General features: G+C 38.3%; 2 protein-coding genes across 2 annotated transcripts; both read left to right on the top strand.

The window, feature by feature from the left end:
- Positions 1–12,113: 12,113 nt before the first annotated feature.
- LOC112171148 (glutamate receptor 2.2) lies at positions 12,114–14,321 on the top strand. Its single transcript, XM_024308375.1, has 4 exons — positions 12,114–12,630; positions 12,776–13,371; positions 13,465–13,657; positions 13,909–14,321. Exons 1-4 carry the CDS (start codon positions 12,114–12,116, stop codon positions 14,319–14,321), a joined length of 1,719 nt encoding a protein of 572 aa, XP_024164143.1.
- Positions 14,322–16,883: 2,562 nt separating this feature from the next.
- On the top strand, positions 16,884–21,481 carry LOC112173366 (glutamate receptor 2.8). The gene is made up of 5 exons (XM_040509704.1): positions 16,884–17,067; positions 17,697–17,765; positions 18,088–18,147; positions 19,248–19,322; positions 20,742–21,481. Exons 4-5 carry the CDS (start codon positions 19,272–19,274, stop codon positions 21,294–21,296), a joined length of 606 nt encoding a protein of 201 aa, XP_040365638.1. The 5' UTR covers positions 16,884–17,067; positions 17,697–17,765; positions 18,088–18,147; positions 19,248–19,271; the 3' UTR covers positions 21,297–21,481.
- The last annotated feature ends 2,579 nt before the right edge of the window (positions 21,482–24,060 follow it).

The following is a 24,060-nucleotide window of genomic DNA, read 5'->3' on the forward strand; positions in this document are numbered from 1 at the left end:
ATCTAATTCATACGTTTGGAAAATAATTCACGTGGATGTCTTTATGACTGCGTAATTTATATCTTCCCTCTTGTTTTATGTAGATGGCTGATCCAACTCGACCTGAGTTTGACATTTTGGACTCAGAAGGACTTGAGTACCATCGTTGGGTTTCCGATGTAGAAACTGCTTTTGTGGCAAGAGACTACACTACCACCATCAAAACTCGCACTAACCCCAAAGACGATGGATCGTCTGATAAGGTGAAAGCAAATGCCTTAATGTTTCTGAGGCGACATATTGATCCTAGCCTCCGCTGGGAATACCTTTAGTTGAAGACACCCAAAGAACTGTGGGATGCCCTTAAGGGATGTTTTGGGAACATTCATGACACATTGCTCCCAGAACTGACCGTTCAGTGGAATGAAATCCGCTTGCTTGACTATAAAAGGGTAAATGACTTCAACAAGGACATGTTGCGCCTAAAGGCACGTCTAAATTTCTGTGGAAGGGAAATCATAGAAGATGATATGATCTACAAGACTCTTACCACCTTTCCTACTTCAGCTTTTATACTAGCGAACCAGTATCAGTTGGAGTATGACAACAAAAGAATCACAACCTTCAAGAAGTTGATAAGCCTACTGCAAGTGGCTGAGAGACAAAATAATATTCTCTTGAATAACAATGCCAGGCCCACTGGGACAAAGAAAATTCCCGAGGCTAATTATAGAAAAATGAAAGGTGGAAATAACTCCAATGCGAGGGGGTTTAGACGTGCTGATCCCTACCCATGTGGCAACCATGCACCACGTGAAAAGGGACATGGGGATTATGGAAACAAGATGCAAAAGGAAAGAGTTGGCAATGAACCATGCTATAGGTGTGGAATCGTTGGGCATTGGTACAAGAACTGCCAAGCAAGCAACATAGTTGCAGCCAATTACAAGAGATATAGGGAGTCTAAAGAACAAGAAACTCACTATATGGAAGAAGGAGGCCATGATCCAAATGTCAACCTCACAATTGCAGACCTCAATGGCAACAAGGAACTTGCTCAGTCAATGGATGCACTAGATTTTGACTGACCTGCTTTATCTATTTATTTTCCAAAGACAGTTGTGAAGGCATAATGCCCCACTTTTAGTTAGACTATTGTTTTGGTCTTAAAGTTTATTTTCAATCATGGATTGATGAATAAGATTTCTGAACAAGACCTTGATTTGATTATTGTTGGCTTATTAATAAATTTTGAATTTTATTCTAAAGCATTGAATTTATTCAAATTTATTTCTATACACATATTTACATGGTTCGAAATAGCACTACAAAGATGTAAAGCAATACATCTAGAAAAGAGAAAAATTATTAGAATGAAAAGAATATCATTCTACGCAAATAAAAATACTCTAAAGAATATGAGATATATTTAATGTCACAAACGCTCTGTATGCACCAAGAGCTAATCGAACCTTGTTAAGTTTCAAAAATATTCGTTCCAACGGTTATCATGTAAAAAACACTGTGAGAATGGAAATGAATACATTTATATTACCTCTAATGAATGTGGAAGGAAACACATTCTAGAGAAACTTATGAGTCAATCTAGTGGACTGTACCTCACTACGATTCGGATCATTGAATCCTATATTGTCACCAACAATGAAATGTGGGACACTGACTCATACAGGCTTTGGCATGACCGCCTAGGGCACCCCAGTCGTGACATGATGATCCATATTTAAAAAAAAAAAAAACTCATATGGACATCCCTTCTTTCGAGTGAAACAAAAAATGGGACAAAAATCCGTCACACTACAAGGTGTCAGTTCTAGTATGGCTCAAATGCAGTCATTGCCTTCTGAAGTACCAGAAGCACCACCTCCCTCCCATTATGCCTCATTGACTATCTCAAAGGCACATCACTCGTTTTGCAAAGCCTGCTCTTTAGCAAAAACAGGATCGAGACCTTCCTATGCTAAAGATACAAAACAAAACATTCCATTCTTACAAAGGATACAAGGAGATATCTGTGGACCTATCCATCTAGAATGCGGACCATTCAAGTACTTTATGGTTCTGGTGGATGCTTCGACACACTGGTCACATGTCGTTTTATTGTCCACAAGAAATGCCGCATTTGCAAAACTCCTAGCACAGATTATACGTTTAAGGGCTCACCACCCTGATCACCTTATCAAGTCTATAAGGCTTGATAATGCTAGAGTTTACATCAAAAGCATTTGATGATTATTGCATGTCTATCTGGATTGATGTAGAGCATCCTGTACCCCATGTGCATACACAAAATGGTCTCGCAGAAGCCACCATCGAAAGGCTACAGATGGTGACTAGGGCATTGGTTATGCGCACCAACCTGCCTATATTTGCATGGGGTTATGCAATATTGCACGCAGCTTTACTTATTCGTTTCAGACCCATAGCTAGCTAACCATTTTCTGTGTACCAGTTGGTAACTGGATATGAGCCTGACATTTCACACTTACGCATATTTGGTTGCGCAGTATATGTGCCTATTGCGCCCCCACAGCGCACCACAATGGGTCCTCAAAGACGATTAAGTATTTATGTTGGATACGAATCCCCAACAATTATCCACTAATTGGAACCCTTGACATGCGATCTCTTTACCGCTAGATTTGCGGATTGTCACTTTGATGAGACAGTCTTCCCGTCATTAGGAGGAGATAGGAAAAACCATTTTCCAAGGGAACGACAGGAATTGTCATGGTTTGTTCCCACTCTGTCTCATTTTGATCCCCGCACTTCATAAAGTGAAAGTGAAGTGAAAAGAATAATCGATCTTCAGAACGTAGCAGATTCGATGCCTGATGCATTTACTGATATCGTAAAAGTGACGAGATCACATATACCAGCTGCAAATGTGCCTACAAGGTTAGAAGTCCCCAACAAGGGGCATAGTGCTGCAGATAGAGGCACTGCAACCGCACTTAGTGGAGGTGTGGTTGAGGCCGAGGCTCCCCAAGGAAGAGGGGGAGGTCACTTGGTTCGATTGACACTCACCCAAGGAAGAAGAGGGTGAGTAAGGCACAAACCAATCATCAATGTATAGAATCCCTCTCATGAGATTGTCTCTGATTATAGTTATGTCCATGAATCAATACTGGAGGACGCTCCGATGTTTGAAATGATTCCAGAGAACAAAGAAATCTCAAAGGATTACGAGAGTGCGTATGAGTTGATAGAAAGATCTTCCATACACATTGATGATATATATTGTTGCTCAAGGAATCATAGAGCATAATGATATCGAACCACGCTCTGTTGAAAAATGTCAACAAAGAGCAGATTGGCCTAAATGAAATAAACCAATCCAGGTAGAATTAGATTCTCTGACAAAGGGACAGGTATTTGGTCAGGTAGTGCTAACCCCACCAAGTGTAAAGCCTGTAGGACATAATTGAGTCTTTGTCAGAAAGCGTAATGAGAAGAATGAAGTCCTGAGGTACAAGGCTCGCCTTGTGGCGCAAGGTTTCTCACAACGCCCTGGAATTAACTACGAGGAGACATACTCTCCCGTAATGGACGTTATAACGTTCCACTACTATGTTAGCTTAGTAGTTTCCGAAGGACTAGAAATGCAGCTTATGGATGTAGTTACTGCATATCTATATGGGGATCTAGATTCAGAGATATATATGAAAGTGCCTGATGGCCTTACATTATCCAAGTCAAGTGACTCTAAACCACAGAGTGCATTTGGAATTAGGTTGAAACGCTCACTTTACAGATTAAAACAATCCGGGCAGATGTGGTATACCCGTCTAAGTGACTACTTGATTAGGAAGGAATATAAGAACGATGAATTATGCCCCTGCGTATTCATAAAGAAAACAAGTTCCAGATTTGCAATTGTAGCAGTATATGTCGATGATATGAACATAACAGGTACTCTTGATGAAATAAGAGAAACCGCGAGCTATTTGAAATCCGAATTTGAGATGAAGGATCTTGGGAAAACTCGATTCTGTCTAGGCCTTGAACTAGAACACCGAGTTTGTGGAATACTAATCCACCAGTCTGCATATGTCCAAAAGTCAGGCGTTATAACATGGACAAAGCACACCCTGCTAGCACTCCCATGATCGGTCGAAGTTTGGATGCAAGGAAAGATCCATTTCGTCCAAAGGAAGATGACGAAAAGGTGTTGAGAGCTGAAATTCCCTATCTAAGTGCAATAGATGCATTATTGTACTTAACCCAATTTACTCGACCAGACATTGCATTCTCACTGAACTTGTTAGCTAGATTTAGCTCAATGCCAACGCAGCGTCATTGGAATAGTATTAAGAACATTTTCTGATACCTAAAAGGAACCATTGACTTGGGACTGTTCTTTCCCTACAGAGAGACAAGAGGGACAGCAGATGGAACTGCAATCCCTAAAGGAAATGTTGATGGCGAAAGCGCCACTCCTTACACCGAAACGCCAAATGACGTTTTGGTTGGTTTTGCTGATACTGGGTATCTCTCTCACCCACATAAAGGTCGTTCCCAACCTGGTTATGTATTTACTAGTGGGAACATGACGATATCTTGGAGATCAACCAAGCAAACCCTTGTGGCTACCTCCTCGAACCACTCAGAGATCATTACTCTACATGAGGCGGTTTGTGAGTGTGTATGGTTAAGAGCTATCATCACACATACTCGAGGGACTAGTGGTTTAAGTTCTACCACTGAAGAGCCTACTTGCATTAATAAAGATAATGCAGCTTGCATCGAACAGATGAAGCTAGGGCATATCAAGGGTGATAATACAAAACACATATCGTCAAAGTTTTTCTACAATCAGCAACAACAGTCCCTCCTCAAGATTCAAGTGAATCAAGTAAGGTCTGAGGAGAATGTGGCAGATTTGTTCACCAAATCATTGCCTAAGGCCATATTTGAGAAACATGTGAAAAGCATATGAATGCAAAGACTTTCCAAGCTCCCCTGATTAATGTAAGTATCAGGGGGAGGTGTAGACGTCAGGGGGAGTCTAACACACACATGTCATACTCAAATGTAAAAGGTGCGTTGTGCTCTTTTCCTTCGACAAAGGTGTATTTTTATCCCACAGGGTTTTTATTGTTACTTGGCAAGGTTTTTAGTGAGGCAACAACTCATGCACCATTTCGTCTTTGACTTGGCACAAGGGGGAGTGTTAAAGGAAAAGCACATTATGTGCCTTTGTCAAAGAAACAGACGAAGAGAGAATCAAGCAATTACAAATCATAGCTCAATCAGCATTTAGTATCATCAATGTAATTGATATTTTCGTTGTAATCCTATCCCTATATAAAGGGGTTATGAATGAAATGAGTAGACCAATTCCAATCCATTTTTACTTTAACAATTAACTATATATTAATTAACTTGAGGATTAGCTTAATTCTAGTATTTTTGATATAATTACATGTATAAAAATAAGTGTAATCAATGTGTGATGAATAATATGAATGATTGTGTTCATATTATTATTGAAGACAACTTTTCAGGAAACAATATTGTGGAAAAAGATTTTTTCTATTGTTTGAAAAGTATTGAGTTTGATGTTACATTTTTGAGTCAGACGCGATTTACTTCAAATGTATTGGTCTTTGTACCAAGAGCCACAGATGGTGAGCAGGGATGGGGAAAGCCGAAGTTAGATATTTGTAACGTTTTTAGGTCGGGTGCGACTTACTTAACGTTTGATTCTAAGACCAGACGGGGTCTGAAAATCATATGTCATAGACGGTGACAGGTTGCAGATGGTGACCTTAACGTTTGATTTTAAGACCAGACGGGGTCTGAAGATCATATGTCACAGATGGTGACAGGTCGCAGATGGTGACCTTAACGTTGATTCTAAGACCAGACGGGGTCTGAAGATCATATGTCACAGATGGTGACAGGTCGTAGATGGTGACCTTAACGTTGATTCTAAGACCAGACGGGGTCTGAAAATCACATGACACAGATGGTGACAGGTCGCAGGTGGTGACCAAGGCAGGAAATCGGTAATAACGACTTAGGCCGGACGTGTGTCTACGACTTCAGTTAGAGCTGTAGTCTGTCTGCCATTATAGCTTATGGGGGTAACGGTAGAGGTTGTTGGAAACTCATAAGTATGTAGTTAAAAGAGAGTTCCGAGGGTATTGTTTCTTTTATTGTCTAGATGTGACTTAATTTTCTTATTGATGGTTAAGTTAGCAAATAGAACTTTGTCACAGTGGTGACTTAAGTTGCCTCTTTGGTAGAAAAGATATGTAATGTTAGAAGGACTCATGGTTGCATTGTTTCCTTAAGTTGATTTGTGTAAATTGTTGATTGATGTTCATGAGTTACTCATACGAGCTTTCGTAAGCTTAACGGGTTTGTTGTGTGGCAACCCGGTGCACTATTCAATTGTTATTGCTCAAGTTCGGCGGTAGCCGACTCTTCGTTTAATTCTGGTACGGTGGGAGGACCGGTACTCCGAGGATTAGATGACTTCTGCTTGCTGCAACACAAGAGACAGGGCGTCAGAGGGAGACCGCGTTGGGCGGTCTTCACTTCTCCGATGCCTAAGTCAGTCACTGTATATGGGCAGCACAACAATAAATGAGTAGTAATTGCGTAATTAATGAGGAGAGAGGAGAGAACCTTTTATAGGTGAGGAAGAGGTTGATCTTCTTCTTGTTTTCGATGTGGGACTGATGTGCTTCGATTCCCAGCGTCTGGAGCTTCTGATGGTATCTTGACGCGACGAGTGGCGGCACGTCAACGGTGATCTGGGGGCGATCCAGGGCTCGAGCGGTAGCCCGCCTAGCCGTGCCTTCGCAGGTTTCCCCCTTGGTAGGAGTCGGTACCTCTGGCGGTACCATGAGCGTGGCTCATTATAGCTAATTATGCTCGTTCTGGCACATGTAGGTACATCAATGGTGTAGGGGTTAATCCTGCAGGTCAGGGTAATCGTGGCTGAAGCTGAGGTAGCTTGGTGGCAGCAGAACGGGTAGGAAGCAAATTTTGTTGGCTTTGCCATTGTATGATTTCCGCTATGTAGTAAGTTCTAAGGACCATTTACGTTTTTTTGTGATTGTAATTTAATTCGTAAGCTTATGTAATATATAACTCTGTGGAGCGGGTCAATATTGACATAGTGGGTTTTAGAGTATCAATATGTACTTTGGTTAAAGGGAAGATGTTTCCATGTATTTTGTATTGATGGCTGAACGATCATACATGTATAATTATGAGATTACATATCGATTTTTATTTGTGTGAAAAATCAGGGGCGTGACACAAGATAAACCGGATAACCTATATAAGCCACAACTAAAGTCATTAAAATAAAAAGGGACACTCGCTGAACAACAAGCCTAAAACTACCCAAATAATCTTGCCCTCTAAGAAAAAGATATTCATCTTCTCTAATCTGCCAGGCATGCAATTATGGTACAAATATCAACTAGAAACGTCTTTAAAAAGCATATAGAAGTTACCCTTACTGCAAAGGCTTGAGTCCAGAATGTCTTGTTTTTGTTTCACTCTGAACAAGTGCTTTCTCCTTCCCTTCGGAGTTGGAGCAGCTAGTACATGCTTTAGAGGCTTCAGCATCTAACAACCTCGGTCTCAGGATGGTCCTTCAGCTTTCCAATTTTCAATCATGAACCTTGGGCTTGTTCATGTGACCCCTAGGGCGACCCCTCTTTTTCAAAGTCTTCCAAAAAGTAACCGAGACATCCACCAGTTCTCCTAGATGAAATTCGGGAGGTATCACCGCCAAGCTAGGCTTCAACCGCTTCTCATACTCCCTCCATGGTACCACCTCAACACTTTGGGTAATTAGTAGCCTCAGGCCCATGCACAACATCGTGAGAGGTCCCATCTAGCCTAGTCTCCAGCTCAGCAGATTCAGTTACAACAGGCCCAAGCTCCACAAGCCCCTCAGCCGGACCCACAACCAACTCCATCCCAGACCCAGGTCCACTATCCCCCGGCCCAATAGGAAGCCCTAATTTTAAATTAGGGTTTCCCACCGAAAAATAGGGAACAGTTGCCTCCTTCAGCCCTACCACTGACCAACGCCCAGGTGTCGAACCCACAGCCCCGTCTGTCCAGCCCAGGCCCAGACCGATCGCCGGAAGCACCTCAGACTAGCACGGCGATCAGTCTTCGACAACCTCAGCCACCACTAGCTCTACATCTAACGTGGCATCAGTTTTCCCTAATGCCATCAACACCGTCAATGCCCCATCGCATCTACCAAGGCCATGATCAAAGAAACCACAACCTCGACAAATGCCATGACATTTCTCTTAGCTCCAATTCCACCGCCACCTCTGCCAAAAACGAGTACGTACGTTGAGCCCACATACGGTGGCATATGTCGTGCACAACACGAATCCTCTGCACATGATCCTTCCTCTACAAAGCAACATGATCGTGTCATACAAGAGGCCCAAGATGTTCCCAATTAGGGTTAAGGCATGGCCATGCGCAACCCCTTCACGGCCACCCAAACCTCCATAGAATTCAGTGAAATTTCTCCCAGATCCTGGATTTTATCATAGTCCGCCAAGAGAAGCATGAAGTTGTTAAAGAACCAAGGTCCACCATTTAGGACGTGGTCCTTCGTCTCCTACTCCTTGAATTGGAATATGAAAATCCCTCCTTCCTCTTCAGGGATCAGAACACGGTCTTTCAAGCCCCAGATGCCGGAAATTGCCGCCGAAAACGATTGAAGCAATACCCGTTTCTCATAAAGCAACTGGCCACAGACATAGAAAAAAAGGTCCTGGATTGCATCCTCGCCCCAACAAGATGCACAATAGCCTCCTCAGCCGCCACCACAATTCAGAGCTTGATAAGTTTCCCCGCTAGAGAGAAACTCTAGCAGAGAGAAAAAGTCGACTTTCGCTAAAAGCCTATATTAAATACATCTAGATTTTTAAATTCTATAGATTTTTTTTTTTAATTCCAGTAATTTCATATACAATATTTTCCTTAAAGTTAGATATATTTTTATAGTAGGGTAAAAATTATGTTTTGGACTGACAAAGTAACAATCCGCTGGGGGCATCCTCGTCGTTTCCAGATTAAAACGGCAAACACATTCAACCCTTTCTCCTACTAAATAGGTGATTCTTGTTTAGGTTGAGCATTCTTGTTATTCTTCTTAATGTCAATTAAATTATTAGACCCGCGTCTCCTCAAGTAGTTTAGATTTGTTGGTTGCACTTGTTTTTTCACTTTAAGGACTAAGTTACCCAAGTAAGAGCTTCTGTCTTTGTCAATATTAAAAACTGTTATTGGGTGCTTTCAAATGTACCGTTATTTGACGGATTCTTTCCTCTAGGACTTTGGAATTCCACCATCTTCATACGATTATAAGTTTATTTTTCAGATGAAAACTAATTTCTTACACATGATATAATTAAGAAGATTCTTACCATTTTATATATTAGATAGATATGTCAGTGTAGACTAACAAAATTGTTCCGAAAAGTTGATGTGGAATAGAGAATGGCTTTGAGATTAACATGATCCAGGTTCGTTTTATAAGTACAAGTTGTATGGTACAGGTTCATTTTATAAGCAGAAGTTGTTTGGTCTTGGTCAAGCCACCGGCAGATGAAATGTCAGAAAGTTGGAAGTTCGCTCAGTTTACAAGAAAAAGACTAGTAGAATCAAATAAGGGGAAAAGACAAGTTTATAATTCTATATCATGCAAGTTACTAGAACTCATAGCTAGAAAGACTTGAGTCTTCAGACCAAAAATTAAAAAAGAAAGACCGGAGACTCCTGTTAGACGGTTCTGCTTTTAGTCATTGCCACACTGTTTCTTGTGCTAATTTGATCACATTAAAATAAATAAGAGTGTGTATGATTCTTTTAGTATGTTTATGCTGTATGGATTAGGTGCTACTTGATATATAGCGGTAAAAGACATTCTTTAATTTCCCAGGACTTTCGATTCCTGTTTCCACTTCTTATATAAATAGAGTTCAACCGTTTAAATGAAAGTACAGTTGCTGCTCGGAAGATTAATCTCCTATGCTCATGAAGAACCAGACAAATATCAATACCACCCTTGTCCCTTTTATATTTTTCTTCATTCTATTTTCATGGATTTTCATGACCTTGAGTGCACAGAACACAACTATTCAAGTGAATGTGGGTGTTCTTCTTAACTTTAATTCAGGGAGTGGAAAAAGTGGGAACGTTTATTTGAGTTGCATGAAGCTGGCCCTCTCAGACTTCTATGCAGCCAATCCTCACTACAAGACTAGGTTGGTTTTGCTCCCAAGAAACTCCAAAGGAACTGTTGTTGGTGCAGCTGCAGCAGGTTCGATCTCTCTCCTTATCTGACTTTCAACCTTATATGCTCGTAGCTAGCTATTTCAATTGAGATATTTTTCTTACATATTTAATAAGTATATGGTTGCTCTACGTCAATGGAGAAATGTTCATCCGTTTTCAAGGTAAAGTTTGTACATAGATTCCATTTGCTGTAGCCCTAGTACTTTTATTAACATAAATGATGTGCACTTAACTAAACCTACTAATCCCAGTTAATTCAGATGAATGTACATAGCTCATTAAACTCTTTGAGATTAATATGTCAGTTTATTGGATTTACATGGATCATCTTGTTTTTTTTTTAATGCAAATAAATTTAAAAAAAGAAAAGTTATTAAATTTCCTAACCAACTAGCTATCGGTCTATGGTATTTCTCTGCAAAAAGTCATTAGAATTCCTAAAAGAATATGTACTAAACTACTAGTCCTTCCTATTGATACTCCTTTCTCTGCCTTCGCTCACTGGAGGCTGCCTACGAATTTCTAATGAATATCATCCTAAAAAATTTAGTCTAAAAACCTAATAGATAATGTCAAAATCTTGAACATAATTAGATATGAGGCATATGCTACTTTATCTTTTTTTTTTCTTTTTTTTTGTCGATGTGCTATGAATTTATTTGGAAGGCATAAAGAAGTTCTCTTTTGGTCAATTATCAATTGATTCAATATATCTTGTTTAATTATATGATATTATAATGTTTTTGTAGTGTGTAAATGTAAAACGTACTTGTGTTATATTTATGCAATTTAGACTGTTTTTTTTTTTTTTTCTAAAGGTTTAGACTGTTTATTTAGTTATCAAATTAATCTGCATGTTGTTCACTTCAATATGGTGTTTTAGTTAAGATTGAAAAGGAAATCATGGTTCCTTTTCAGTTATTTTTCAAGGGAAATCATCCGTACGTATGTGTTCTTCATTTTTTTTTTTTTTTTGCTTGACCGGAAGGCAGTTGTAGTTGAGGCTTAGTTTCTTTAGGTGATTTGTCTACATCATTTAAATATATATGGTATCTTCTTTTGAGCTTCCGCCCTTTTTGTTGTTGCTTGTGGACCACTTGTCCACCTTTATTGAATCATTCTTCTGATCAATAAAATTTGTCTCTTTTCAAAGAAAAAGTAAATTAATTACTAAATGCTCTCCCTAGAGCTAAAAGGGTTTCACAATTTTAAGCAAAATGCTATTATTTTAAAGTATACTGATTCACGAAACAATTGAGTTTAGAACCTACCCAATTATTTATTTTTGTTGGATATGGGCTTTTTTTCCTCCTAATTTTTTGATATTTTTGTTTGATCTCGATCGTTTTTTTCCTTCTTAAAGTACTGCTGTAGTATTCTGGTGGTTTGTCTCCCACTTTTGTTTTCTTAGACGTGCCATCTTTAAAATACAATCTTCTACATATCTAGTGATTTCATGTTGTTGATCTTGCTCTTAATTGTTTCCAGAACACATTGGGTTTTGCAGTTTAAGGGATAACATGTTTCAGTTTAGGATCTTCGTATTCAATAATATAAATGGATAGATAATTGACTACAGTTTTGGCGTTGGTGATCTCTCTCTCTCTCTCTCGTTGTACACAAATGTTTGTCGTAATAGAAGCTATCATATAATATGTTCTCCTTTTCATCAATACATCTGTAGATCTCTCTCTCTCTCTTGTTGTACACAAATTTTTCTCTTAATAGTATCTATCAAATAATATATTTTTAATCAATACACAGCTGTAGATCTGATAAACAATGCAGAAGTCCAAGCAATCATAGGGCCTGGAACATCAATGGAGGCAAAGTTTGTTGTTAATATGGGAGACCAAGCTCAAGTGCCCATTTTGACTTTTTCTGCATCAAGTCCTTGTCTTACTTCACTTGGGAGCTCTTTCTTTTTCCGACTTACACAAAATGATTCAATCCAAGTGAAAGCCATAAGTGATATTGTACAGAACTTTGGATGGAGACAAGTTGTTCCCATCTATGAAGACACTTCTTATGGGGAGGGAATCATACCGTTTCTAATCGATGCCTTGCAAGCAGTTGACGCTCATGTTCCCTACAGAAGTGTAGTTTCTCATATAGCCACTGATGATCAAATTCAAATTGAGCTTTACAAGTTAATGACGAGGCAAACTAGAGTCTTCATTGTTCATATGAATCTTGATATGTGCTCTAAGTTATTTGCCAAGGCAAAAAAGATTGGAATGATGAGTGCAGGTTATGTTTGGATCACAACTGGTGGGATATATAATCGTTTAAATTCGATGAGTTATTCAGACCTAAATTCCATGGAAGGTGTATTAGGTATACAAACAGAGATTCAAAGAGCACCAAAGAAGAGACTTTAGAAGGCGGTGGGAAATGAAATTCCAACAAGACTATCCAAAATTAACTAAGGTTAAGTTGGATGTTTATGGATATCAAGCTCATGATGCTATCTTTGCACTAGCTATGGCAGTCGAACAAGTTGGACATACAAGCATTGAATATCCAAATGCGAGTGATTTCTTCAAGGCAACAAATCTTGATGCCCTTAAGGTATCTCAGTATGGTCAAAAACTTGTTCGAGCCCTGTCTGGTACTAAATTTGAAGGTTTAGCTGGAGATTTCAATGTCGTAGAAGGGGAGCTTCAGTCATCAACTTATAAGATAATTAATGTAATTGGTGCTACGACCAAGGACATTGCATTGTGGACTCCAGAAAAAGGAATGGTTTCAACAAACACAAGCAAAACCTGTACTAATTCCAAGTGCATTTTTGGAACCATTAAATGGCCAGGTGATTCTTTCTCTGTTCCTAAAGGATGGGAAATCCCAACTAATAGAAAGAAGTTGAGAATAGGAGTTCCTCTCAAGGATGGTTTCACTGAGTTTGTTAAGATCACGAAAGATCCTTACACTAATACAACGGCTGTCACAGGGTTCTGTATTGATGTTTTCCATGCTGCAGTGAAATTATTACCATATCATCTTCCTCATGAGTTCATTCCTTATGAAAATTCTAGTGGCTCGATGGCTGGGACTTATGATGATTTGGTCTATGAAGTATTTCTTGGCTTAAGTTTTTATCCAAGACTATGGAGTTTCAATTATTTTGAAAGAGAGAATTCAATTAATTTCTTTTGTTTAATTTGACAGAAATTTGATGCTGTTGTTGGAGATACAACAATTAGAACAAACAGATCCTTGTATGTTGACTTTACAATGCCATACACTGAATCTAATGTAGGAATGGTTGTGCCAATCAGAGACAACAAAAGCAAAAATGCATGGATCTTCATGAAGCCTTTGACATGGGGCCTTTGGTTGACAACTTTGTGTTTCTTCATCTGTATTGCTTTTGTTGTTTGGGTGTTGGAACATCGAATTAACAAAGATTTTCGGGGTCCTCCTTCACACCAAGTTGGAACAAGCTTTTGGTTTTCTTTCTCAACCATGGTTTTTTCACATAGTAATTATCCGTGACTTCTCTCTAGCTAATTGCGAATCTGAAATTCAACTGGATTTGAATTCATAATTTTTTTTTTCGTTCCTTCAAACTTCTGCATATATTGATTGAATTTTAACAATTTTTGGTTACAGGGGAGAGAGTGGTCAGCAACTCGGCTAGATTTGTGATGATTGTTTGGGTATTTGTTATGCTCATAGTGACACAAAGCTACACAGCTAATCTATCATCCCTATTAACAGTCCAACAACTCCAGCCCACTGTTTCTGAGTTAAATGATCTTTTAAGGAATGGCGATATTGTCGGATACAGCAAGAATTCTTTTGTTCGTGAGATCTTGATTGGAATGGGTTTTAATAATACCAGGCTCAAGGAAATTAATTTGGTGGAAGATGGTGATAAAGAACTCACAAAAGGTACTGCGAAGGGTGGTATTGCTGCTTTTGTTGGTAATACCCTAGGCTTGGAGGTTTTTATTGCAAAATACTGTTCCAAATACATCATGGTTGGACCTATCTCCAAAACTAATGGGTTTGCCCACTACTAGAGAAAACCCATTTAGAGACAAAATCTTTTGGGACGGACCAATTTTTTGTCCCCCAAACACATAATTAGGGACAAATTTTTTAATTTTGTCTCTAAAAGTTTTGATCTTCCGAATTGTTCATTCAACGCTGTTAGAGACAAATAAATTTCAATAGGGGACGAAAAATATTTGTCCCAAAATTTAATTGGGGATGAGATTGAATTTGGTCTCCTATATTTTTTTCTATTTTGTAAATAATTGGTAAACATTTAAGCGGAGAATTATGATGACTTTTAAAATTTAGACGAAAAGAAATAGGGGCGAAATTTTTTGCCCCCAATTCTATTGGCAATATTTTTGTTTTACTAAAGTGTTTTTTGGCTGGTTTAGCAATAGTTAATAAAAGAATTTTTGTCTTACTTACGTTTTCTTTTGGCGGGATTTAGCAAAGAATCAATAAGTAGGAGACCTTTGGCGGGATTTAGAATAGAGTTAATGAGTAGGAGACCTTTTAAGGTAGGAGAACTTTGGCGGGATTTAGCATTGTTAATAAGTAGGAGACTTTTTAAGGTAGGAGACCTTTGGCGGGATTTAGCAAAGAGGTTATAAGTAGGAGACCGTGTGATGTTTGAATAAAAAATTTATGTTATGTCTTTGTTTACATTCGTTGAGAGCCGTGTGATGTTTTCACCCTACACTATATCATGTTTTCACCCTACACTTTATTCTTTCATAATTATATTTATCATATATGATTTATCTTTAATTAAAATTTACTCAGACATTTAATTTAGCCAATGCGCGCGCAATGAAGATTTGAATTTCTAGATTGTCTGACCTCAACAAGAGTGATCGAGTTCTTCAATCATTAGTGATATGAATGTCAGCTTATTAGATTTACATATAAAAATCTATGATATTATTGACCAAGAAGAAGCTCTCGGCTTTAGAATCCAAAAGAAGAGGAAAAAACCCTACGAGAGGAATAGAAGATCATATTTAAAAAAAATTTATTTTAATTTCTTATTATCTCTAATCTCTAATTTTACTTATTTACCCTTCTAAATTAATGTGGTTCATATAGTATATGTATAAGGGGTATTTACGTAAACAAAATTTATGATAATCATATGTATGGTATTTTTTTATTTTTATAATATTATATTTAGAGCTAAAGTCATTTTACCACCATGAACTTTACATCTAAAATCATTTATGTTCCCAAACTTCTAATTTAATCACATATGCCCTTATACTCTCCAATATAATTAATCAAAGCACAAGCGTTCATATTAGAAGTTCAGGGGCTCAAATGATTTTAGGTATAAAGTTAAGGGTAGAAAAATGACTTTAGCTCTTATATTTATCATATATAATTTATCTTTAATTAAAATTTACTTGGACATTTAATTTAGCCAATGCGCAACGAAGATTTGAGTTTCTAGATAATACGACCTCAACAAGCGTGATCGAGTTCTTCAATGATCATTAGTGATATGAATGTCAGCTTATTAAATTTACATATAAAAAAATATGAATGTCAGCTTATTAGATTTACATATAAAAAAATATGAATGTCATCTTCATTTATGTCCAAAAAGAGATTATAGGTGGTTCCAATAAGTTTTTGAACTACAATGAGTTACTTTTTGAAACATGGCTTCATCAACTTTTTTTTCTTTTGCTAAAATTGCTCCATCATGAATTATCCTCACTCAGATTCGTCTTGAGAGAATTTTTCCTCACGTGGATTCCACTCCTCACTCGGATTTCCCTTAAAGAAATACTCCTCGCCTAGATACACTTTGAGAAGATTTCTCCTCACCTGGATTCCACTCCTCACTTGGATTTCCTTTGAAGGGAATACTCCTCACCTAAATTCGGTTTGAGAAGATTTCCCCTCACCTGAATTCCACTCCTCACTTGGATTTCCTTTGAAGGGAATACTCCTCACCTAAATTCGGTTTGAGAAGATTTCCCCTCACCTGAATTCCACTCCTCACTTGGATTTCCCTTGAAGGGAAGGGAATGCTCCCCCACCTAATTAAATCCGGTTTGAGAAGATTTCCCCTCATCTGGATTCCACTCTTCACTCGGATTTCCCTTGAAGGAAATACTTCTACCCATATTCGCTTTGAGGAAATGAGAGATTTGTCCTCACACAGATTTATATTTAGGGGATTCACTTTGAGAGGATTTCTCTTCACCCAGGTTTGCTTTGGGGAGGATTTCTTTCAATTAGGAGAGCATTTTATATTGAATATAATGATGTTTGTGTTTTTTCAATTCGGAAAACATTTTATATTAAATATAATTTCATATTAAAAAATAAATAGTAAATTTCTATATATGTTGTAAATTAAGTGCCTCCAATTTGTTGATTTTTTTTATACGAATCTTTTTTCCTTTTTTTCCTTTTCCCATTATTTTATAGTCTTTGCCGTATAGTCTATTACCTAGCCTCCAATTCCTTCTCCACGACTCTAGCCTCCTCTGTTCGTGGGTTTAGGCCTTTAGGGTGCAGCAGGTGCCTCCAATTCCTTCTCCACGACTCTAGTCCCTCTGTTCGTGGGTTTAGGGTGCAGCAGGTGCCTCCAATTCCTTCTCCACAACTCTAGTCCCTCTGTTCGTGGGTTTAGGGTGCAGCAGCTTGGCCTTCATCTCTGTTCGGGTTTTCTCCTCTCCCAACACAAAGTTGCAGACCCATAATTCCTCGCAAACCAATCTCTCTTCCTCTCACTTTAAAGCTTCTTCTTTTCTGCTTCAAGTTTGTTCTCTTCCCGAATATTCTCATATTCGTTTTCCGTTTCCGTCTTCAGGTTCGCTCTCTCTCTCTCTCGCTCAGTTTTTCATTGATTTAAAGCTTTGTTTCATTCAAGCTTTGATTTAATTTTCGATTAAACCTCTGGGTTGTCATATATATGTAATTATTTTAAGCATGAAATTACCTTGAACTCAAATTTCAACTTGGTTATGCATCTGCAAACGATGTTGCTGACTAAGAGCTTTGTATATGTTTCATCATCAATTGGGCTAATAATATAAACACAACAATCATATCTTGTATGAGAGTACCAAGAACAGTAGCTAATAGCAAGAATATTATCAGAAATGAAGAACCTCTATATATTTGTTGTCATATGTGTGTTTTTTGGGTAATAATTATTCTTATATATGTTTTACCACTTTCTGTGGCCAATATGTTGAGGACCAGAATATGTCCTCTGGGCTTAATAGTATCTCTACCCCTTTAGAATAGATGAAGGGTGTACTATGTTGATATTGTTTGTCCAAAGAAAAAAAGAAGCTCAAAGCAATTGTAGGATTACCGGAAAGTTACTGCAGTTGTTTGTGTTTCATTTCTGGTTGGAAGTTGTTAATACTATTTCGTTTTAGGAACCCCCACCGAAAACGTGCCCCAATGGTGTTACTCGTGGAAGCCCTGAATCCAGTTATTGTGTAAAGGTTGATTTCCATTCACTCACCTTTGAATTGTATAATTATTAGGTACTGGTTTCAACATTTCCATTTTCTTTCACTGAGGCAATTGTAGGATTACTGGAAATTTACTGCAGTTGTTTATGTTTCGTCTCTGGTTGGATGTTGTTAATACTTTTTCTTTTTAGGAACCCGCTTCAATAACTTGCCTTATTGTTTAAAGGTTGATTTTCATTCACTCAGATGCTTCTCTTCTCTTTGCTGGGAACAATTGTAGGATTGCTGGAAGTTTACTGCAGTTGTTTATGTTTCATTTCTGGTTGGAAGTTGATTAACCTTTTATTTTTAGGAACCCCGCCTCCCGAAAGGTGTTACTCGTGGATGTCCAGAATCCGGTTATTGTGTAAAGGTTGATTTTAATTCACCCAGTTGCCTCTCTTCTCTTTGAATTGTATGATTATTAGGTGCTAGTTTCAACCTTTTTTTTTCGTCTTTGATTTTCTAAAAGCATTGCCATGTCAAGTTCACTCTTTCACTTGGTGTTTGTGATTGCATTTTTGGAATAGGTAACAGAAAGGTGGCATCCTGAGGGTGCAGTAATAGACACTCTTGAAAAGGCTCCTGTTTTCTATCCAACACATGAGGTGAGGTGAGCTTGACTAGAGATTGGGAGTTAGAGGTATGTGAATCTTTTTCATTACATATAAAATTCATAGCAAATAATTATTGAACTTTGTTGATACCCTTGATGTTATGCTTTAATACTTGAGGTGTTTGCTTTACTTAATAAAACTATAAATCTAACCAAATATTACATGAATAAAACTCTAAAACAGACCAAGTCTTACTTTTCTTTGTTATTGTTATTTTTTAGTGCCCATTCATAGGGTAATCTTTGTTTGTAAATGTCAGGGGATCCAAAATGAATAGAGAGTGGATTCATTCTAAAAACTAACTCAGCCAAGAATACAAGGATGGTATTCAGTCTTTCATTAATGTTGCATAACATCATTTGGATGCAAATAATGAGACATTATGTCCTTGTGTTAAGTGTCAGAATTATGAACCACATTCTCTTTTAGTTATAAGATACCATTTAGCTAAGAATGGGATGGCAGTGACTTATGAGACATGGACTGAACATGGAGAAACAAAGGCACCGCAAATGGATGTCAGTCAAGAGGAGCGTGGACCAAATGATGATGTGTTTGATATTTTGAATGATGTATTCCCACAAGAAAATCGAATGGATCAAGAAAATCGAATGTGTTTTTGTTTATTATTTACTTATTGTCTCTGTTTCTTACTAAATATCCACTTTTATAGAACTAGATTATTCAATGTCTGATGCTCTGGGAATTCTACATTTTTTTTTACATGGTTTAAATTTCAAGTTAGTATTGATTTCCACTCTTGATATTTACTATAAAGATAATTTTATTTGGCTTACTTATGGATTTTCATTCTTGATATTAACTTTTGGTGTTCGATTTTCGTTACATTATGCAGTTGGATCGATATGTGGCTAGGAGCATGAAGGTTAATTATGTGGTAGGATCCTACCTTGATCCCCTTACAGTTAAGGTACCCTTTCTTATTTGGGCCTGTAGGTCTGATCACATGCTTTATCTCATGTTTGTTTGCTTGTCTTTAATTGTCTAACTCAAGTTAAACCATTGATATCTTATGTGTATTTTTGCTTTAATTAGTTGGTAAGCATTCAGTGTGCGGTTTTGGTACTAAAAACTAACTTTTGTTCAATTTGATATTTTGCACTTATTAAATAATGTTTTATGCTCATTATGAATCCATTTCTGTACAACATTATGATTGCTTTCTTTGATGTTTCCTTATGAAATCTTGTTTACTCCTTTCAATATTCCTTTATCAAAGTCCAACATATATTTTCATTTCCTCAGTTTCATGAATTTTCTTGGAGTCAGCGGTATTTTATGATTAAGGCTTTTGGTGTAGGTATACTGATCAGACACATGTTCAAGGATAGTCCATATGCCTCTGGTTCTCCATCAAAAGCCATCTGCATTATTGATCATAATTTGTTACTGATATTATTTATAGTTGAAGACTTGTGAAGCATATTATGAAAGTGCTCAATTTGTTAATGTTTGTTGGATTTGAAAAAAGAGTTGATGTTAGGCTCTGTTTATTACTATTATCCATAATAAATTCAAATTTTTGGTAAAAACAAATTCTATTTATATAATCAGCGACAACCATTAGATTTGTTGTCTAATATTATTCAATAATTTATTAAAAATAAAAATTAAATTTAAAAATAATTTAAAATTTGAGAATAAAAGGAGACGAAGTGAGTTTCGTCCCCAATTAGTCTGACTGGCACCATTAAATTTAAAATATAAAATAAAAAAATTAAAAGGAGACGGAGTGTGTTTCGTCCCCAATTTGTCTGATTGGCGCCATTAAATTTGAATTTTTTTTTTTTTAATTTGAAGAAAAGGAGACGGAGTGAGTTTCGTCCCCTATTTGTCTAATTTGCGTCATTAAATTTGAAAAAAAAAATTAAATTTTGAAAATAAAAGGAGACGGAGTGAGTTCGTCCCCTATTCCTCTAATTGGCGCCAATTTATTTTATTTTCCCTCCATTCTCACAATGCTCAAATGAGAATGGGGGATGAAATTTCATTGAATAGGGGACAATTTTTATTTCTTCTCCAAATACATTAGGAGACGGAATTTATCGGTCGTTGCCTTAAATGATTTGGGACGAGCTTTAGGAGACGACTTTAGCCACAAAACGGTTCCGTCTCAAATTTTTTTGGGGGACGAATTCTCAACTATTAGAGACAAAATAAATTTGTCTCTGAATGGGTTTTCTCTAGTAGTGGCCTTCGTAAGAATTTTCTCTCCTCGTACTGTTTATGTTATCGTTATCGTTATGCAAGGTTTAAAAGTCCTAGTAGTAGAATCTTATAGTGTCAATCGTTTGTGTAATCCTTTTAATTTTTTAATGTGACTTTGCAGGTGTTCCCTAAAGGTTCATCTCTTGTAGCTGATATGTCAAGCGCAATCCTAAATGTGACCGAAGGAAAGAGTATTCTAAAGATTGAGGCCAATTGGATTGAGAAAGAAAGAAATTGTCAAGACTCAAGTTCCGGCAATATCTCTGGCAACAGTCTTGGCCTTGATAGCTTTTGGGGACTATTCCTTATTGCCGGGGTTGCTTGTGTATTCGCTCTCATCATATTTTTTACTTCCTTCCTTTACAAGCATAAGCATGTCTTGATGCCCCCTGATTCAACAGCTTCTACCTGGAGAAGGATTCGTGCCATATTTGAAACTTTTGATGATAGAGATGCCAGCTATTATACTTCTAGAAGTAGTCAACAGTCGAAAAAATTTACTGGTGTTGGCCATCATGGACTGGATGCATCACAGACTAGCAACTGGCCGGAAAGTCCGTTCAGCTATACAAACCATAGAGATCTTGATTCTGTATTTGGAGGTCAACAAACACCATCTACTGCTGGAGTATCTCCGGAACCAGTTCAAACTATTAAGCTTGCTATTACTATTTAATGAATGCATGCATCAAACTCGCAAAATATATGATATTCAGTGAAGGAAAAAAACAAGTTTATTTCTGAAGCATGTGTGCTTGTTGATTAATTGCTTTGTTGCTTAGCTTACGTTAATAGACGAGTTTGTGAGTGTTATATAATTCAGATCATTATCACATTTGTTCAAAACTCTATTGTTTGAACCAAAAATTAACATTTTTTCCCGACGAGGGGGACTCGAAGAAATCGGGCCAATATCCGTGGCTCAAGTTATATATGTTCAACAAGTTCGGAAAATATTGTTTAGAGGCTAAATAAAACCTACTTGGAGGCCAAACAATTTTGAAGCAAAACTGGATATTTATCAATTTACTATTAATTATCATATATTTGGCAATTAATGGTGGTTTATTGGGTTGATTACCAAGATTGTGCAAAGAGAGCAATCATGTGGCCCATGCAAATATTCATATATTCCCATGCAATTAATGTGCAATGACATATATAGGAGCATGCAATCTTCTTGATTGCAACCATCAAGGAAAATATAGTCTTATTATTATATGTATATATAGTTGCCCATGCATGTTAGGTCCTACTGTGGACTAATTGAGGAAGGAATCATGAATCGTGGTTGCTCATGCAATTAAACATGGAGCATGTGGATCAATTAATAATACATACATGGATAGACTCTTTTGCATGGTGGGCTGTCATCCTTCGCTACCAATGGTGTGCAATTAAGGTTTCATGGAAGTGGAGTAGTTTGAGTAAGTTGCAATTATCTTTGTATGGCTATAGAGTCCTCGCGAAGATATATATCAATATAAGATACGTGCATATCCTACCGCATCCAAGAAGATTACGTGCAAGACTCCAGAAGGTAATTAACCTTGCCAAGAAGATTGCTACGACAGACTTAATCTCTTATCGCCTACAATAATATCATAACTATTAAGTGTTTTGATTCGATTCAAAGGCCAATAACTATGGCCTAAAATATAGTATTGCATTCCTATTTGGAAAGTGAATCTGCAGCGAGCAGCCTATATATAGAGGTTAAGACGGAACAAAGAGAAAAAATTCTTCAATCTATCAAACAGATTATCAAAGCTTCTTCGGAGCAAACCTACTTGCAACCTAGTTGCAAACCAGGGAAGCAGGGGTAATGCACTCGCAACCCAGCAAAGCTAAAGTCACGCTTTAGCAAACCTTGTGCTTTCTCCCAACTTCCCAGGGATTGCTCTGCTTAGTCTACAACAATCAGTATCGATTCAGTGAACGCAATAGATCACAACCAAAGCCCTTACCTGTAAGGCAAGAAGTCCTTTTCCGAAAGGCAGAGAAAAGAACATGGTGACGAGGTTTATGCTCTCCTTGTCCACAGCGTTTGAGAAGAAATAAGGTCAAGGGACGCCCCGATGACTGCACCCCACGGTGCTGGCACACTCGCGCACTCAAAAGAGATAGTTTGCACCCAGACTGGTTTTAGAGCCAAAACATTTTGGCACGCCCAATGGGACCTATATAGCGTTTCTTCGTAATCGCAACCATTGGGAAATCAAACACAAACCTCCAAAACGTTTACGTTAACTGCTTGTACTTACATGGGCATTTGCCAAGCATAATTAGCTAAAATGAGCCACACTCATGCTGCTGCCAACGACACCAAATACCACCAACAGTGTGACCTACGGAAACACCGCCAGGCAGGCTACCGCCTGAGCCCTGGCTCACCCCCAGATCGCCTCGGACACGCCGCCACGGGCCGCACCAAGATGACACCAGAAGCTCCAGAAGCTGGGAACTGAAGCACATCAGTCCCACATCGAAAACATGGAAGAGATCAACCCATTCCCCATCTATAAAAGGTTCTCTCTTCTCTCCTCATTGATTACGCATTTATTACTTACCTACAGTTATTTTGTCAACATAAATACATTGACTAACTTAGGCATCATAGAAGAGAAGACCACCCAACGCGGTCTCCCTCTGACCCCTATGTATTTTAATTGACAGGTAAACATAAGCTCTGAATATCACAAGTAGAGGTCCGCCCATTGGATCAGCGTTAACCGAGGTTCAGCTCTTTTAGACATTAACATTGGTGTGGTCTGTGGGAATCCTTGAACAAAAGGTGATCCACCACAACTACCATGACTAGCAGTAGCGAGGTAAACGCTCAGCAGCAAGCGGACCGGTCCGCCGACCCCCACCCCACAAACCTAACAGCTAACGTTTACCTAGTAGTGGTAAATGTTTACATTGGTGTGGTAGTGGTAAACGTTAACCGTGCACTATTCAATACCCCATCAAACCTTGCGGCGGAAACCCAGTGGGGCATCAGTCGCCCACCTGTCCGGGACCTCGCCGTTATGTATGAGCTGGCATTAGCGGACCTCCACAAGGCAAACTAGGAGCGTGAACTGGAGCGTATAGAGAAGGTTGAGGCCCAAAAACAGGTGGCCACGCTGATGTCAAAGTTCGACGAATTAAAAAAGGCGCTGGAAGCAAACACTAACACTACACAGAGCGAGCAATCGCAGAGCACCAAACGCAGTCGACCCAACACAGGCGAAATGGCGCACATACTAGTCATATAGATGCAGGTACCACTGAACCCACCAGAAGTGATGGGCTCGCCTCCTCTGCCCCTCCTAATGATGGAGCAGGAGGTGGAATCATAGCCAAGCACCAACCGCTCGGCAGCCAGGGCCATAACTGAAGGTAATCCACCTACCCCCAGGCAGGAGCTGGTTCAGCGGAACCTCCAGGCAAGGCCC

This window comes from Rosa chinensis, chromosome 6, assembly GCF_002994745.2.
Source record: "Rosa chinensis cultivar Old Blush chromosome 6, RchiOBHm-V2, whole genome shotgun sequence".
NCBI lineage: Eukaryota > Viridiplantae > Streptophyta > Magnoliopsida > Rosales > Rosaceae > Rosa > Rosa chinensis.

Bases quoted from the DNA above. Each gene is read 5' to 3' on its own strand.
- LOC112171148 (XM_024308375.1), top strand. From the start codon at position 12,114: ATGGAGGCAAAGTTTGTTGTTAATATGGGAGACCAAGCTCAAGTGCCC. The intron at 12,631-12,775 runs GTATACAAACAG...TCTTTGCACTAG, and splicing joins TTCCATGGAAGGTGTATTAG to CTATGGCAGTCGAACAAGTT. The intron at 13,372-13,464 runs GTATTTCTTGGC...TTAATTTGACAG, and splicing joins ATGATGATTTGGTCTATGAA to AAATTTGATGCTGTTGTTGG.
- LOC112173366 (XM_040509704.1), top strand. From the start codon at position 19,272: ATGAAGGTTAATTATGTGGTAGGATCCTACCTTGATCCCCTTACAGTT. The intron at 19,323-20,741 runs GTACCCTTTCTT...GTGACTTTGCAG, and splicing joins TTGATCCCCTTACAGTTAAG to GTGTTCCCTAAAGGTTCATC.